Source organism: Ursus americanus, chromosome 14 (genome assembly GCF_024610735.1).
Source record: "Ursus americanus isolate L20-20 chromosome 14, mUrsAme1.1.p, whole genome shotgun sequence".
NCBI lineage: Eukaryota > Metazoa > Chordata > Mammalia > Carnivora > Ursidae > Ursus > Ursus americanus.
The window spans coordinates 47,286,155-47,303,593 of NC_142140.1; the positions used below are offsets into that span (position 1 = coordinate 47,286,155).

The 17,439-nt window shown below is 38.4% G+C and overlaps 1 protein-coding gene and 1 pseudogene across 1 annotated transcript; one reads left to right on the top strand and one right to left on the bottom strand.

Annotated features, from left to right (window-relative positions):
- Positions 1 to 4,521: 4,521 nt before the first annotated feature.
- LOC123796665 (olfactory receptor-like protein OLF4) lies at positions 4,522 to 5,549 on the top strand (annotated as a pseudogene).
- Positions 5,550 to 15,797: 10,248 nt separating this feature from the next.
- On the bottom strand, positions 15,798 to 16,775 carry LOC123796666 (olfactory receptor-like protein OLF4). Its single transcript, XM_045804188.2, has one exon. It carries the CDS (start codon positions 16,764 to 16,766, stop codon positions 15,798 to 15,800), a length of 969 nt encoding a protein of 322 aa, XP_045660144.1. The 5' UTR covers positions 16,767 to 16,775.
- Between the last annotated feature and the right edge of the window lie 664 nt (positions 16,776 to 17,439).

The following is a 17,439-nucleotide window of genomic DNA, read 5'->3' on the forward strand; positions in this document are numbered from 1 at the left end:
GCTGTCTTGGTGATCACAGCTTTGCATTATAGCTTGAAATCAGGCAATGTGATGCCCCCAGCTTTGCTTTTCTTTTTCAACATTTCTTTGATGATTCAGTGTCTTTTCTGGTTCCATACGAATTTTAGGATTGTTTGTTTCAGCACTTTGAAAAATGTCATTGATATTTTGATCAGGATGGTGTTGAAAGTATAGTTTGCTCTGGGCAGCATAGACATTTTCACAATGTTTATTTTTCCAATCCATGAGTGCAGAAAGTTTTTTCCATCTTTTTGTGTCTTCTTTAGTTTCTTTCATAAGTGTTCTGTAGTTTCTAGAGTATAGATCTTTTACCTCTTTGGTTAGGTTTATTCCAAGGAATCTTAGGGTTTTTGGTGCTATTGTGAATGGAATCGATTCCATAGTTTCTCTTTCTACAGTTACATTTTTAGTGTATAGGAAAGCAACTGATTTCTGTGCATTGATTTTGTATCCCGCCACATTACTGAATTGCTGTATGAGTTCTAGCAATTTGGGGGTGGAGTCTTTAGGGTTTTCCACATAAAGTATCATGTCGTCTGTGAAAAGAGAGAGAGTTTGACTTCTTCTTTGCCAATTTGGATGCCTCTTATTTCTTTTTGTTGTCTGATTGCTGTTTCTAGGACTTCTATTACTGTGTTGAACAATAGTGGCGAGAGTGGTCATCCCTGTGGTGTTCCTGATCTTAAGGGAAAGGATCTCAGCTTTTCCCCATTGAGAATGATATCCACCATAGGCTTTTCATAGATGTTTTTTATGAAATTGAGGAATGTACCATCTATCCCTACACTCTGAAGTGTTTTAATCAGGTAAGGATGCTGTATTTTGTCAAATGCTTTTTCTGCATCAATTGAGAGGATCATATGGTTCTTGTTTCTTCTGTTATTAATGTGTTCTGTCACACTGATTGATTTGCAAATGTTGAACCACCCTTGCATCACAGGGATAAATCCTACCTTGTCGTGATGGATAATCCTTTTAATGTACTGTTGGATCCTATTAGGTAGGGTCTTGTTGAGAATCGTGGCATCCATATTCGTCAGGGATATTGGTCTGTAATTCTCTTTTTTGATGGGGTATTTTTCTGGTTTTGGGATCAAGATAATGCTGGCCTCAGAGAATGAGTTTTGAAGTTTTCCTTCTGTTTCTATTTTTTGAAATAGCTTCAGGAGAATAGGTATTATTTCTTCTTTGAATGCTTGATAGACTTTCCCAGGGAATCCATCAGGCCCTGGACTCTTGCTTTTTGGGAGGTTTTTGATCCCTGATTCAATCATGTTACCGGTTATTGGTCTATTTAGGTTGTCAATTTCTTCCTGTTTCTGACTTGATATTTTTTGACTGGTTTCCAGGAAGGCATCCGTTTCTTCCAGGTTGCTTAATTTATTGGCATATGGTTGTTGATAATAATTTCTAATAATTGTTTCTATTTCAAAGGGGTTAGTCATGATCACTTCCCTTTTGCTCATAATTTTATTAATTTGTGTCCTTTCCCTTTTCTTTTGGATAAGTCTTGCCGGTGGTGTATAGATCTCAGTAATTCTTTCAAAGAATCAGCTTCTAGTTTTGCTGATCTCTTCTATTGTGTTTCTGGTTTCTAATTCATTGATCTCTGCTCTAATCTTTATTATTTCTCTTTTGATGCATGGCTTAGGCTTTATTTGTTGTTCCTTCTCCAGTTCTTTAAGGTGTAAAGTTAATTTATTTATTTGAGATTTTTCTTTTTCTTTCTTTCTTTCTTTCTTTCTTTCTTTCTTTCTTTCTTTCTTTTCTTTCTTTCTTTCTGAGTGATGCTTGGATGACTATGTATTTCCTCTTCAGGACCGCCTTTGCAGTATCCCATAGGTTTTGGACTGATGAATTTTCATTCTCATTGGGTTCCATGCATTCTTTAAGTTCTTCTTAGATTTCCTGGTTGACCCAAACATTGTTTAGCAGGATGGTCTTTAGCTTCCAACTGTTTGAATTTCTTCCAAATTTTTTCTTGTGATTGAGTTCCGGTTTCAAAGCACTGTAGTCTGAGAATATGCAGGGAATAATCTCAATCTTTTGGTAACAGTTGAGACCTGATTTGTGACCCAGTCTGTGGACTATTCTGGAGAAAGTTCCATGTGAACTTGAGAAGAATGAGTGTCCTATCATTTTAGGGTGGAACATTCTGTATTTATCTATGAGGTCCGTCTGATCCAGTGTGTCATTCAAAGCTCTTGCTTCTTTGTTGATTTTCTGTTTAGATGATCCTTCTATTGCTGAGAGTGGAGTGTTGTCGTCCTCTACTATTGACATATTATTATCAATATGTCTCTTTATTTTGGTTAACAAAGGCTTATGTAGTTGGCTGCTCCTGTGTTGGGGGCGTAGATAATTATAATGGTTAGATCCTCTTGTTAGACAGACCCTTTAAGAATGATATACTGTCCTTCTGTATCTCTTACTACAGTCTTTAGCTTAAAATCTAATTTGTCAAATATGAGAATTGCTATCCCAGCTCTCTTTTGAGGTCCGTTGGCATGAAAAAGTGAGGTTCTCCATTTCCTCATTTTCAGTCTGGATGTATCTTTATGTTCAAAATGAGTCTCTTGTAGAAAGCATATGGATGGGTCCTGTCTTTTTATCCAATCTGCAACCCTGTGCTGTTCCATGGGGGCTTTTAAGCCATTCATGTTGAAAGTGATTCTTGAAAGATGTGATTTTATTCTCAGCATGTTGCCTGCGATGTCCTTCTTTCTATAATTGGTCACCATATTTATCTGCCCATTATTAATATATGCCCATACATTATATGTCCATTTTCTACAGTTTTCAGCATTTCAAATGATTTTTACAGATTATTGTTTCTATGTTGAATTCTGTGACAATATTTGGACAATAAAAATATTTTAATTTCTATGAGTTAATATAAAATTTCTTCCTTCTTAGTTTCATGGTTATATAAGATGGTTTTATGTGTAGATTTTGTTTTCTTTTATTTTTTTTTTATTTTGGGTAATTTGGGTAATTTTAAAGACTTTGGGGGATCTTTGGTATTTTTAAAATTTATTTTTAACCTCTGTGTAATTAACATGAAGTGTTATATTAGTTTTGGGTGTACAGTATAGTGATTCAACAATTGTATACATTACTCAGCGCTCATCGTGATAGCCTACTTTTTATCCCCTTCATCCATTTCACCCTCCCCCCCACACACTTCCCCTCTGGTAACCAACAATTTGTTCTCCATATTGAAGAGTCTTTTTTTTCTGTTTGGTTAGTCTCTTTTTTCTTTGTTCATTTGTTTTGTTTCTTAAATTCCATATATGAGTAAAAGCATATGGTATTTTTCTTTCTCTGACTGACTTTTTTGATTTAGCTTTATATCCTCTAGATTCATCCATGTTTTTGCAAATGGCAAGATCTCATGTATAACTGTTGATATCCTTTATCTACCCACTAACCTACCCTCTGGCAAATACCAGTTTGTTCTCTATATTCAACAGCCTGGGCAGTTTTTTGTTCATTTGTTCTGTTTTTTAGATTCATATATAAGTGAGATCATATGGTATTTGTCTTTGTCTGACTTATTTCACTGAGTATAGCGAAACTTGCAAAAAGTCTATACTCTCTAGAACCACCCATGTTGTTGCAAATGGCAAGACCTCATTCATTTTATGCCTGAGAAATGTCCATCTTCTTCATCCATTCATCTATTGATGGACACTCTGACTGCTTGTAAATAATGTTGCTAAATGTGGGATGCATATATATTTTTGAATTAGTGTTTTCGTCTTCTTTGGGTAAATACCCAGTAGCGGGATTACTCGATCATGTGGTATTTCTATGTTTGGTATTTTGAGGAATCTCCATACTGTTTCCACAGTAGCTGAACCAGATTGCATTCCCACCAACAGTGCATGAGGGTTCCCTCTTGACCACCCCTGCACTAACACTTGTTATTTCTCGTCATTTTAAACTAGCCATTCCGACTGGTGTGAGGTGATAGTCTTACTCTTTTGGATGTCACACAAATGGAATTATTTTATTCCCTTCTCAGATTGTTCACTGTTTGTATGTAGAAGTGCAATGATTTTTTGAGGGTTGGCTTTGTATCCAGTTACTTGGATGAATTAATTTATTAGTTCCATTAGTGTTTTTGTGGCATCTTTAGGATTTTCTACACATAAGACCACATTGTTTGTGTTCATAAATTTATTTCTTCCTTTCCTGTTTGGATGACTTGTCTTTTCTTTTCTTTGTTTAATAGCTTGGCTAGAAGTTGCAGTGTTATGCTGAGTAGATATCAAGAAAGTGGGGATCCCTGTCTTGTTCCTGATCATAAAGAAAAAAATGTTGATTGTATCCCCATTGAATATCATGCTTGCTGTGGGTTTTTTATAAATGGGTTTATGTTGAGATAGTTTTCTTCTATTCCTAGTTCTCAGTGTTTTTATCATGTTCCATGCACAGATATAAACATTAATTTCTTGAGTGCAGAATATAAAGGGTAATGTGTCTGCCAGGTTAGTAATGCATGATTGTGTTATGCACTTTTTCTCTTATTTTGGTAGTCACATCGACTCCATGGAACTAAAGAATGATACACAAATTTCAGAATTTCTTCTTCTGGGATTTTCTGAGGAACCAGAATTGGAACCCTTCCTCTTTGGGCTGTTCCTGTCCATGTACCTGGTCACCATACTTGGGAACCTGCTCATCATCCTGGCCGTCAGCTCTGACTCCCACCTCCACACCCCCATGTACTTCTTCCTGGCCAACCTGTCCTTTGTAGACAACTGTTTCACCTCCACCACAGTCCCCAAGATGCTGGTGAATATACAAACACAGAGAAAAGTCATAACTTATGACAGCTGCATCATGCAGATGTACTTTTTCATACTTTTTGCAAGTTTGGACAATTTCCTCCTGACTGTGATGGCTTACGACTGCTTTGTGGCCATCTGTCACCCCCTGCACTACACGGTCATCATGAACCCCCGGCTCTGTGGACTGCTCGTTCTGATGTCCTGGATCATGAGCATCCTGCATTCTTTGTTACAAACCTTAATGCTGTTGCGGCTGTCCTTCTGTACAGAGGTGGAAATCCCCCACTTTTTCTGTGAACTCAATCAGATGATCCAACTTGCCTGTTCTGATACCTTTCTTAATAGCATGGTGATGTACTTTTCAGCTATGCTGCTGGCTGGTGCTCCCTTGGCTTGGATCCTTACTCTTACTCTAAGATAGTTTCCTCCATACTTGGGATCTCATCAGCTCAGGGCAAATATAAAGCATTTTCCACCTGTGTGTCACACCTCTCTGTTGTCTCCTTATTTTATTGTACAAGCCTAGGAGTTTACCTTAGCTCTGCTGCTACCCAGAGCTCCCACGCAAGTGCAGTGGCCTCGGTCATGTACACGGTGGTCACTCCCATGGTGAACCCCTTCATCTACAGTCTGAGGAACAAAGATATAAACGGGGCTCTGAATGTATTTTTCAGAGCAGCCATAAAGGTGCCATTTTTCACAAGTAGCTGTGATTGCAGGCTTAATGCCTAATAGCCAGGAATTGATATTCTTTAATCAGATCATGAAAGAAGATCTTAATCCCTATTGTATATCCTGGAGTTTCAATATTTCTAAAGTTCAACTGCTTTTTTTTTTAAAGATTTTATTTATTTATTTGACAGAGATAGAGACAGCCAGCGAGAGAGGGAACACAAGCAGGGGGAGTGGGAGAGGAAGAAGCAGGCTCATAGTGGAGAAGCCTGACGTGGGGCTCGATCCTGTAACGCCGGGATCACGCCCTGAGCCGAAGGCAGACGCTTAACCGCTGTGCCACCCAGGCGCCCCGAGAACTGCTTTTTTTTTTTAATAATAATTTTTTATTATGTTATGTTAGTCACCATACAGTACATCCCTAGTTTTTGATGTAAAGTTCCATGATTCATAACTTGCGTATAACACCCAGTGCACCATGCAATACCTATCACTGGCCTATCCCAATCCCCTATCCCCCTAATATAAAAGTTCAATGCTAAAAAAATCTTGATTGTCCATCATGAAAAAATATTGGGGAGGTCTAGGGCAAAAGGAACACAATGACTAATGATGTGAGACAGGAATCCATCAAAATCCTAGAGGAGAGCATAGGCAGCAACCTCTACGACATCAGCCACGGCAACCTTTTTCATGACACATCTCCAAAGGCAAGAGAAACAAAAGATAAAGTGAACTTGTGGGACTTCATCAAGATAAGAAGCTTCTGCACAGCCAAGGAAACAGTCAAAAAAAACTAAGAGGCAGCCCACGGAATGGGAGAAGATATTTGCAAATGACACTACAGAGAAAAGACTGGTATCCAAGATCTACAAAGAACTTCTCAAACTCAATACACAAGAAACAAATAAACAAATCATAAAATGGGCAGAAGGCATGAACAGACACTTTCCAATGAAGACATACAAATGGCTAACAGACACATGAAAAAAATGTTCAAAATCATTAGCCATCAGGGAAATTCAAGTCAAAACCACGCTGAGATACCAGCTTACACCAGTTAGAATGGCAAAAATTGACAAGGCAAGAAACAACAATTGTTGGAGAGGATGTGGAGAAAGGGGATCCTTCCTACATTGTTGGTGGGAATGCAAGTTGGTAGAGCCATTCTGGAAAACAGTGTAGAGGTCCCTTAAAAAAGTTAAAAATTGAGCTACCCTATGATCCTGCAATTGCACTACTGGGTATTAATCTAAAGTTCAACTGCTTTTTTGAATTTAAATAAGTCCATTTGTTGAATTTTCTGGTCCTTCTGATAGCCAACAATTTTCCTTTTGTTTTCTTAATTTCCAAAGTTAGTCCCAAACTTGAATCAAAAACCATTTGTAGATTCCCATTTGCCTCATATAGCGATGAATGGTCCTAGTTTTATGAAATAAATGACATTGGCATCTGCGGTCATTTTTATAATTTTATTGTGGAAGAAATTCTGAGATCACAGTTTTTCACTCTGTGTCTGTCATTCCTTTGTATGTTAATACCTTAAATGTTCTCGATTATGTACACTTTAACCTATGCTAGTTTGTTTTGTAGGAACTTACAGTCCTCATTAGGATCCCATTCCCTCATCAGCCCAGCAGTTGCAGTATCATTGGCACAGAATAGTAAGGGAAAGATTCCCTATGAAAATCACTCTCCAAGTATAAATAAAAGTAGGACAGATTTACATAGGCTAATTGACTTAAGTTGGGCTTGGTATCAGAGAAGACCTGAAATATGATAAAGTAAAACTTTCTATCACACCATATTTTATCATGGATAATGTGTTTTTGATGATGAACATCTACTCAGTGAAGTGTGGGATATTTGGTGACCATGTTTAAAGTGTTTTATTAATTGGAGTGAAGAATTAGTAGCAGATTTTGTATTACTTAATTGGATGATTTACTATTTCTATTTGAAAGTCTCGAGTCCTGCCTACAAATATAACTCCTTCCATTGCCTTAAACTCTCCCCCTTTAAAAATGTTGTCATAAACATTATAGTGTGAATAAGTGAACAGTTGGTGTGTTCACTCTGTCATTAATTTCTTTACCCTTTTTATGCTCTAAACTCTCTTCCATCATATGATCAAAGGATGACACAGACAAGGGCTTGAATTCCTGTCCAGTAATGCTCTGGGAATGGAAAATTGTGATTGAGGGTTCCACAAATTATACCTGCAAAAATATACAGGTCTTTCCAACCTCTACCAGTTACCTGGATGGGAGTCTCAATATGGTGGTAACTTTTTAGTACAGTTAACTGAAATAAATGTGAATAACCAGACCATTATGAATAGTCCTTTCAAATATCAGAACAAATGTCAAATATAAGAGCCAGTATTTTATTCTTAATATTTTCAGTTGTGTTTACACTGATTATTATTGAATAAGTCAGCTATTGCTGCATGACAAGCCATGCTAAATGTAAATTATATAAGACAATGTTTCTCTTAAAATCACATAGGGGTCTATGTTGGGGAAGATTTCTGGTCAGTGCTGGTCTCCTCATGAGGCTGCAGTCAGCTGTGGGTCAGCTGGAAGTGCTCTGCTAATCCTGTATTCTCACATTTGTGGTCTTGCTGGTGCTAAGCTGTTCTAGGTTGGCCATGAGCAACTGAGCTATGGTCAGTTTCCTCCTACAGCAAGCTAGACTGGACTTTTATCCATGGCAGAGGCAGGGTTACAAGAGAGCAGCAGAAACACACAATGGCCCCTTGAGGCACACTGTCATTTTCAGCATACACTAGTAGTCAAGGCAAATAAAACAGTAAGTTCAGTCCAGATTCAACATTGGAGAAATAGACTCCACCTTTCAATGGGAGGAGCTTCACAGTCACATTGCCAAGTACATGGATACAGAGATAAGTGGTGAATTAAGGCCATCTCTGCAAAAGGTCTACCACGAGTAAAATTTTTCAATTTAATAAGGTTTTATTGGTGCAGGACATAATGTCAACATAGAGAATGATATAGTAGAGTACAATATAGTGGTTCAATAATTCTACACATGACTTGGGGCTCATCATGGTGAGTGTGCTCATAAGGGTTGTGTTTGCAGGATTTTCTATATTTAGTTCATATTATCAGATTAATGTCAGACCTGTCCACAGAGACCTGGCAAGTCAGAAAGGGCTGGAAAGACATATTTAGGGTACTAAATGAGAAGAACATGCAGCCAAGGATGCTTTATCCAGCAAGACTGTCATTCAGAATGGATGGAGAAACAAGGAGCTTCTGAGACAGGCAGAAACTGAAAGAATATGTGACCATCAAGCCAGACTTGCAAGAAATATTAAGGGGAGTTCTATAAAAGGAGACGGACTCCACGAGTAATACAGAACAGAAATTTACAGAGATAATCTATAGAAACAAGGACTTCACAGGTAACATGCTGAGAATAAAATCACATCTTTCAATAATCACTCTCAACATGAATGGCTTAAAAGCCCCCATGGAACAGCACAGGGTTGCAGATTGGATAAAAAGACAGGACCCATCCATATGCTTTCTACAAGAGACTCATTTTGAACATAAAGATACATCCAGACTGAAAATGAGGAAATGGAGAACCTCACTTTTTCATGCCAACGGACCTCAAAAGAGAGCTGGGATAGCAATTCTCATATTTGACAAATTAGATTTTAAGCTAAAGACTGTAGTAAGAGATACAGAAGGACACTATCATTTTAGAGGGTCTGTCCAACAAGAGGATCTAATCATTATAAATATCTATGCCCCCAACACGGGAGCAGCCAACTACATAAGCCTTTGTTAACCAAAATAAAGAGACATATTGATAATAATATGTCAATAGTAGAGGACGACAACACTCCACTCTCAGCAATAGAAGGATCATCTAAACAGAAAATCAACAAAGAAGCAAGAGCTTTGAATGACACACTGGACCAGACAGACCTCATAGATAAATACAGAACGTTCCACCCTAAAACGATAGGATACTCATTCTTCTCAAGTTCACATGGAACTTTCTCCAGAATAGTCCATAGACTGGGTCACAAATCAGGTCTCAACTGTTACCAAAAGATTGAGATTATTCCCTGCATATTCTCAGACTACAGTGTTTTGAAACTGGAACTCAATCACAAGAAAAAATTTGGAGGAAATTCAAACAGTTGGAAGCTAAAGACCATCCTGCTAAACAATGTTTGGGTCAACCAGGAAATCTAAGAAGAACTTAAAGAATGCATGGAACCCAATAAGAATGAAAATTCATCAGTCCAAAACCTATGGGATACTGCAAAGGCGGTCCTGAGGGGGAAATACATAGTCATCTAAGCATCACTCAAAAAAATAAAAAAATCCGGAATACGTAAACTAACTTTGCACCTTAAAGAACTGGAGAAAATACATCATCTGTAAATAAATAAACACTTTCACTTCTTTCTTTCTTCCTGATTTGGATGCCATTTATTTCTTTATCTTACCTGATTGTTCTAGCTAGGACATGCAGTATTATGTTGAATAAGAGTTGTGAGAGTGGACACCCTTGTCTCGCTCCTGATCACAAAGAAAATGTTTTCTAACCTTTCAACATTATGATGTTATTGTGGATTTGTCATATACGGTCTCATTTTATGTTGAGGTATATTCCTCCTATACCCAGTTTGTTGGAGCTTTTTTTTTTTTTAATTCATGAAAGGGTGTTGTATTTTGTCAAATCTTTTTCTGCATGTATTGAGATGATCATATGATTGTTGTATTTCCTTCTATGAATGGGGTGTATCACATTTATTGTTTGGCTAGAGTGGTTTAAGTCCCACATATCTGAATATATCAGATATCTGTGCCCTTCTATTCATTGCAGCATTATTCACAATAGCCAAGACATAGAAACAGCCCAGAATCCTTCAACAGATGAATGAATAATGATGGCATGTCTGTAAAATGGAACTCAACAAATAAAAAAGGAAAACATCCTGTCCTTTGCTAAAACATTAATGGACCCTGAGGGCATTATGCTAAGTGAAATAATCAGACAAAAAACAATTACTGTGTGATCTTACTTATAATGTAAAATACAAAAAGCTGAACTCATAGAAACAGAGACTAGGTTGATGTTTGCCTGTGGCTGGGGTGGGGAAATGAGAAGATGCTGGTGATAGCCTACAAAACTTCAGATATAAGATCAATGAGTTCTAGGAACTTACATACAACATGGTAATTATGGTGAATTCTATTGTGTTGTATACTTGAATATTGCTAACAGTGTACATAGTAAATATTCTTACAACAAAAAAATGATAACTTTGTGAAGTGATGGATGTATTCACTAACGTATCATGGTGATAATTTCACAATGTATATGTATATGAAATCACAAATTTGTATGCCTAAATTTCCAGAATTTTATATGTCAATTATATTTAATGAATCTGGAAAAAATGGGAAAAAATATTCCTATGTCTCTGTCTTCTACTTGCTTTTTAAATGTCACCTCCTTCCAGTGGAACCCTCCCCATAAAAAATAAAACATAGTATCAGGATGAAAACCATTATAAATATGTCAGTGTCAGTCAACAGTATATACATAAGGATGCCATGAATATGGCATCAGTGATACAACAGTTCTTATCTCCATTAATCAGTGAGTTACATACAAGGTCCCTGCTCTCTGAGACATCTGGAAAATAAATCTTTCACTTCTTTGATCTTTTATGAGACCAGGAATGGTGATTGCTAGGCAAAGTGTGAGAGGAAATATTTACTTTTGGAGGAAAGCCTGACCTTGTGGAGTAGAATTTCCATAACTGCTCAGTAGACACATAATTCATTCCCACTGTCTTCTCTGAGATCATTCCACTGCTGGAAGTGAAAGTGGAAATGCAACCTTTCAAATTGAAATGTACTCCAGTGGTAGACTATTTGCCGAGATGGTCCCACATCCCTGTCTTTCTCTGTAGCCTTGTCTTTGGCAATGTGGGAAGGACTTTACCTCAAGTGGTGGAGACTCTTCCTCCACCTTTGATCTGGGCTGGATTAGAATATTTTATGTGCTGTGACCAGGAGAATATGATTTGGTGACAGTGGACCTTAGAGCCTTGGTGCATTTCTGCTGCTCTGTCTTGGAACTCTGATTCCAAAAAGTGAATTAACCTGGGTGTGCTACCAGATAAAGTGAGGATATGTGGAGCAGACCCCCGTTGTCCAAGCCAAGGCCACCCTGGCTAGATAGCCAAGCTAGCTATCCAAGCCCCAGTTATATTGGAATGCACTGGAGAGATCAGCAGAGCTCCTCCAGCCGACACACAGCCGACTCAAGACTCTTGAAGAAATCAACAGATTATAACAACTCATGACCACACAATTCCACTTGATACTAAAGGCATTATAGCAATCCATTTGCTTTCAGGATGGCTTGTTATGCAGCAACATTCACGATCATTCTGTTAATCAAGTTTATTTTGGATAACTGTTAAAAAGTGACATTAGGGACATCTGGGTGGCTCAGTCAGTTGAACTTCCAACTTAGTGTCAGATTAGGTCATGATCTCCAGCTCCTGGGATGAAGCCCGACTTTGGGCTCCATGCTCAGTTAGGCAGCTAGAAGTCTGCTCGAAATTCTCTCTCCTTCTCTTTCTGCCCCATCCCCCTTTCTTGGTCTCTCTCTCACTCTCTCTCCAATAAATAAATAAATAAATAAATCTGAAACAAAAAGAGTAACTCTAATGAGGATATTTTTCAGGTACCAAGAAGAGTTTGGAATACCATGCATTTTTGTGGAGAATAAATAATGACCCAGAATCACGTAAGTAGGAAGGAATTCGCTCTCTCTGTGTCCTGCAGAGACATCTTGATTTTAGCCCAAAGAGACTCATTTTTGGCATTGACTTCCAGGACTGGAAGAATATAAATTTGTTTCTGTTAAACCATCATTGTGGTACTTGGTGATAGCAGCAATAAGAAAGTGACAAAGACATTTCCCCAGTAAAATTTTCTTTGAAGAAACTAGATTTAAGCCTCTCAAATCATTCACTTAGCTTCTATGGGTCAGGGCATTGTGTGTTGAAACCGTATCTTAAGTACAAGAAAAATCTAGTCAGTTTGGAGATTTTCAGTCCTATTAGCTGGTACGGAGGAGTTTTCCTTGCATAAATTTCAATGTGGTTCTGTCTTTGAGGCCTCTGGGCACTTAGGTAGGAAAAGTGATCCGTTGTGAAAACTTTAAGGCCACCTGTTCTCTAGATTTTGTTTTTCTAAATTTCTACACTCCTAGCATACGTGAAAGCAAACATTCATACTTTTCACTTCTTTACCCATTAAGTTTCTCTAAAGTTTTCTTTCTTTTTGTTTTTTGTAATTCATGTATGCACATGCATTTCATTCTCCCAGGACAGTAGAAAAATGCCATACAAAACAAACTCACTTTTTATATTCTTTCTTGACATGTGCATGGTCCACCAATGCTCTCTCCCTCCAGCTTCCTGATGAATGAGTAAGGACCACAAGGAAAAGGAACTCCATGTTACGCTACCTTTTCTTTCCTGTCTTTGTCATAATTTTCAGCCTCAGTAAATGCAGGGATGTATCTCTAATGAAAAAGGGTAAGATGCGGTTCCTTGGTATCGTTTTTATTTCTTATAACACCATTTAAAGCTTTCTTTCAACACAATAGAGTGTTTATAATGAGTTATAATGAGGGTTAGGAGCCTTGTGCATGTACATCCTTGCATGTCAGTATGTTTTCTTGAAATAAAAATGTATGTGAATATACATACATTTACATACACCCACTCTTAGTCTTGAACATTCTTCATCCCCAACAAAGTATTTTCACACATTACATCTTGCTTTAAAACATCCCTTGAAGTTATGTTTATGATTCCACATTGCCTTCGGAAGAAAACGAAGGTTGGAGGGATTACCCCCTAATAATTGCACAATGAAGTAGTGAGAGCTTACAGTGCACCTCCTTGAATTCTGTGGAAATGGAATCATGCAGTATGTACCCATGATTTTTCAATGACTTTTTCAATTCCTAAAGTTGCACACTTTAAATATGTACAGTTTATCACATGTAATAATGCCCCAGTAAATTAATTAGAATTTTAAAATTCTAGTGGTGCATGACTCAGGGTCAGATCTGGAGCACAGGTAGCTGGGTCACACCTATTGGGGTGGGAGAGCTCTCGTCCAACTGTGGAAAGCATCGGTTCACATGTGGGTGTTAAAATCGAGGAATTAGGGATGCCTGGGTGGCTCAATTGGTTAGCGTCTGCCTTCAGTTCAGATCTTGATCTCAGGGGCCTGGGACTGAGCCCTGAGTTGGCCTCTCTGCTCAGTGGGGAGCCTACTTCTCCCTCTCCCTCTGCCTTCTGCTCCCTGTGCTTGTGCTCAACCTCTCTTTGTCAAATAAATAAATAAATAAAATAAAATCTTTAAAAACAGAGGAATTAAACTAAGACAATTCACATTTGATAAACTCATTTATTTTGTAACTAGAAGATTTCCTACATATATGAAATGGGTAAAATGATATAAGTTGACTCAAGACAGAAGAGCACTGCAGCCACACACTTCATGGATGAGCCTTAGAATCACAACGTAGAAATTCCCACCTGACTTCAGACTCTTGAGGAGCCCTGCAGAGATCAGAACAATTCCTGACCCTAGAACTTCCTTCAATAATAAAGACATTATAATAAGCCATTTTTAAATTATTTATTTACATAAGAGCAAGAGAGAGCAAGCTAGAGAGAGAGCATGAGTGGCGGGCGGGGAAGGGACAGAAGGAGAGGAAGAAGCAGACTCCCCACTGAGCAGGGAGCCTGCTGGGGGGCTTGATCCCACGACCACAGAATCATGATCTGAGCTGAAGGCAGACACTTAACCAACTGAGCCACCCCGTGGCCCCTATACTAAGCCATTTTATTTTAGGATGCTTTGTATGCAGCATTGCTAACTGATATAATAATCAAATAAGACAGAGCTCAAGGGCATTTGTCGTAATCTGATTCTTTTTATCCTAGGCATTTGTTCTGATACTTGAAACTAACTTTCAAGATTACCTTATTCTTCAAGTTTATCGCATGTGATTGTATTATAAAAATGACTCCATTGAGGCCCCTTTGAGGTAACATGGAAAGGTTGGAAGGACATGCATGTGTGCACCAAACTTATGACTCTGATTCACATCCTGGACAGGAGCCCAAGCTTGCTGGTGAGTCCTCCTGTGGTTATGAGGATCATATATAATGGGTGATACTGATGTTGTTCACTCACTGCCACTTTAGAAGTTATGACAAAATTTTGAATAGTGGGGGATAGTTCATTTGGAGAAATGGAAGGAATCACATTCATATGTAGCACAGGAAAATTTCAACCGGAATCCAGAAAACAATTTAGTAAACCCCAAACATGCCACCGGTCTTTCATCTTAATGAATACACTTTACAAATGGTATATATACCATTTGATATGGTATATATATGTCATATATATATATATCATATACATACCATATTTGATATACCAAAATTCAATGAATAGATGAAGTGTCTGATGAAGAAAAATTTTTTCACAGCAATAAATGTGCACTTTAATATATTTCTTATCATTCTTAAAGCCAAGTTCAATTCTAAGGCTACATTATGTCAACGTATTTTTTCCATATTTGCTTCTCTGTGTAGATTCCACTTGGAGACATGTATTTATTAGCATTTTTTTGCCAGTGACTATGGTAGGCATGGCAGATACGTATGTGTAACAGGACACAATCCTAATGTGCAGAAAAATCCCTTGATTATCTATAACTACCAGTACGTCAAAGTCTGCATTCCCAGGAAGAGCAGGGAAGGTAGTGAGATACAAAGGAATGCTGTTCACAGAGGTGAAGCACATGGTCTCAGATTGTTCTCTGTTATGAACTTACATAAACAGCTGTGGTGGCCAAGAGTAGATTTTCCATAGGAGTAGTATTCAGTCAAACAAAAGAAAAAAAATACTCACTGTGATATATTTTATTTGAGAAAATTATTCTTAGCAGATTTATATAGTCTTTTAGATAAGTGAGAACGTCTTTATATTTCACATCTTAGGTTAGCAATGGCATTGAGAGAGTATGAAGATGACAAAGAGAAAATCTCTTGGGTATCAGAGTTATCCCAAAACTTAATAAAGTATGTTATGTAAATTATTCAGACAGGTAAAAATAGAAATTCTAGGAAAAAAAATAAAAGAAGCATGTTCCACTTTCACAATCTGATCAAAGTATCCCAATATTCGGCTCAGGCTTTGGGCGCTGCCGTCATGGGCACTTCTTCAGCTCCAGGATGATTGTCCCTTTCAGAGCTGCCATCACAGAGAATCTCATCAGAGCCCCCTTTATATCTCTGTTCCTCAGGCTGTAGATGAAGGGGTTCAGCATGGGGGTGACCACCGTGTACATCACCGAGGCCACTGTACTTGTGTGGGAGCTCTGGGGAGCAGCAGAGCTAAGGTACACTCCTAGGCTGGTACAATAGAATAAGGAGATAACCGAGAGGTGAGATGCACAGGTGGAAAATGCTTTATACTTGCCCTGAGCTGTTGAGATACGAAGTATGGAGGAACCTATCTTAGAGTAAGAGTAAAGGATCCCAATGAACGGACCAACAGCCAGCAACATAGCTGCAAAATACATCACAATATTATTGAGAAACGTGTCAGAACATGCAAGTTGTATCATTTGATTGAGTTCACAGAAAAAGTGGGGGATTTCCACCTCTGTACAGAAGGACAGCCGCAACACCATGCAAGTATGTAATAAGGAATTAAAGACACTCAGAACCCAGCATACCAGGACAAGCAGTCCACAAAGCCAGGGGTTCATGATGACCATGTAGTGCAGGGGGTGACAGATGGCCACAAAGCGATCATAAGCCATCACAGTCAGGAGGAACATGTCTACTCCTGTAAACAGCATGAAAAAGTACATCTGCGTGATGCAGCCTACAAAGGTTATGACTTTGCTCTGAGTCTGGATGTTCAGCAGCATCTTGGGGACGGTGGTGGAGGTGAAACAGATGTCAGCAAAGGACAGGTTGGCCAGGAAGAAGTACATGGGGGTGTGGAGGTGGGATTCTGAGCTGACAGCCAGGACGATGAGCAGGTTTCCAAACACAGTGATCAGGTACATGGAAAGGAAAAGCCCAAATAAGAGGGGCTGCAGTTCTGGGTCCTCTGAAAATCCCCAAAGCTGAAACTCTGAAATTCCCGTATTGTTTCCTGGGTCCATGTGGTGGAGGTGACTACTGGCACAGGGGAAAATAACATGACTAATTTTCACACATTGCTTACAATGACATTGGTGGTCATTGCTCTCTTTGTGGATAAGCACAATTTATATTTTCCAGTCAAGAAACTAATTGCAATATTTTGTGAATGGATTTGGTCCCCTTGAAAGGATTCTTAGTTCCTCACAACATCAGATGTTCCTGAAAAGGTTGGGTATTGTACAGTTTTAGTAAGAAATTATTTCATGCATTTGAGGAATATATAGAGTGTTGACCATATTTTGGAAATTCTATCATAAAGTAGAGAGTTCTGAGAAGAAAAATCCCTACAATTCTATATTGGTGATAGAGTAGATGCGTATATAAAAATTAAATGATCATGAGATGGTGACAGACGCTAAGAACAAAACAGAAGCAGGTTAAGGGAGATAATGAGTGAGGTGTTATGTTGGGTATTCAGTCAAATTTGGCTAAGGTGGCATTCAAACAGAGACCTCATGGAAGAAAGGGTGGAAGAAGGGAGGTCTTCCTGGTAGAGAGACTGGTTGGTGCAAAGGCCCTAAGGAAGTGGTTCTGTGAGTAAATCAAGGGTTAGAAGGAAGCCACTATGTTGAGGGGAAAGGACAAGAGTGATAGTGATGAGAGGTGGTGGCAGTGAATTTTGTAGAATGATGT

Excerpts from the sequence above, each read along its gene's own strand:
- LOC123796666 (XM_045804188.2), bottom strand. The coding sequence starts at position 16,766 with ATGGACCCAGGAAACAATACGGGAATTTCAGAGTTTCAGCTTTGGGGA.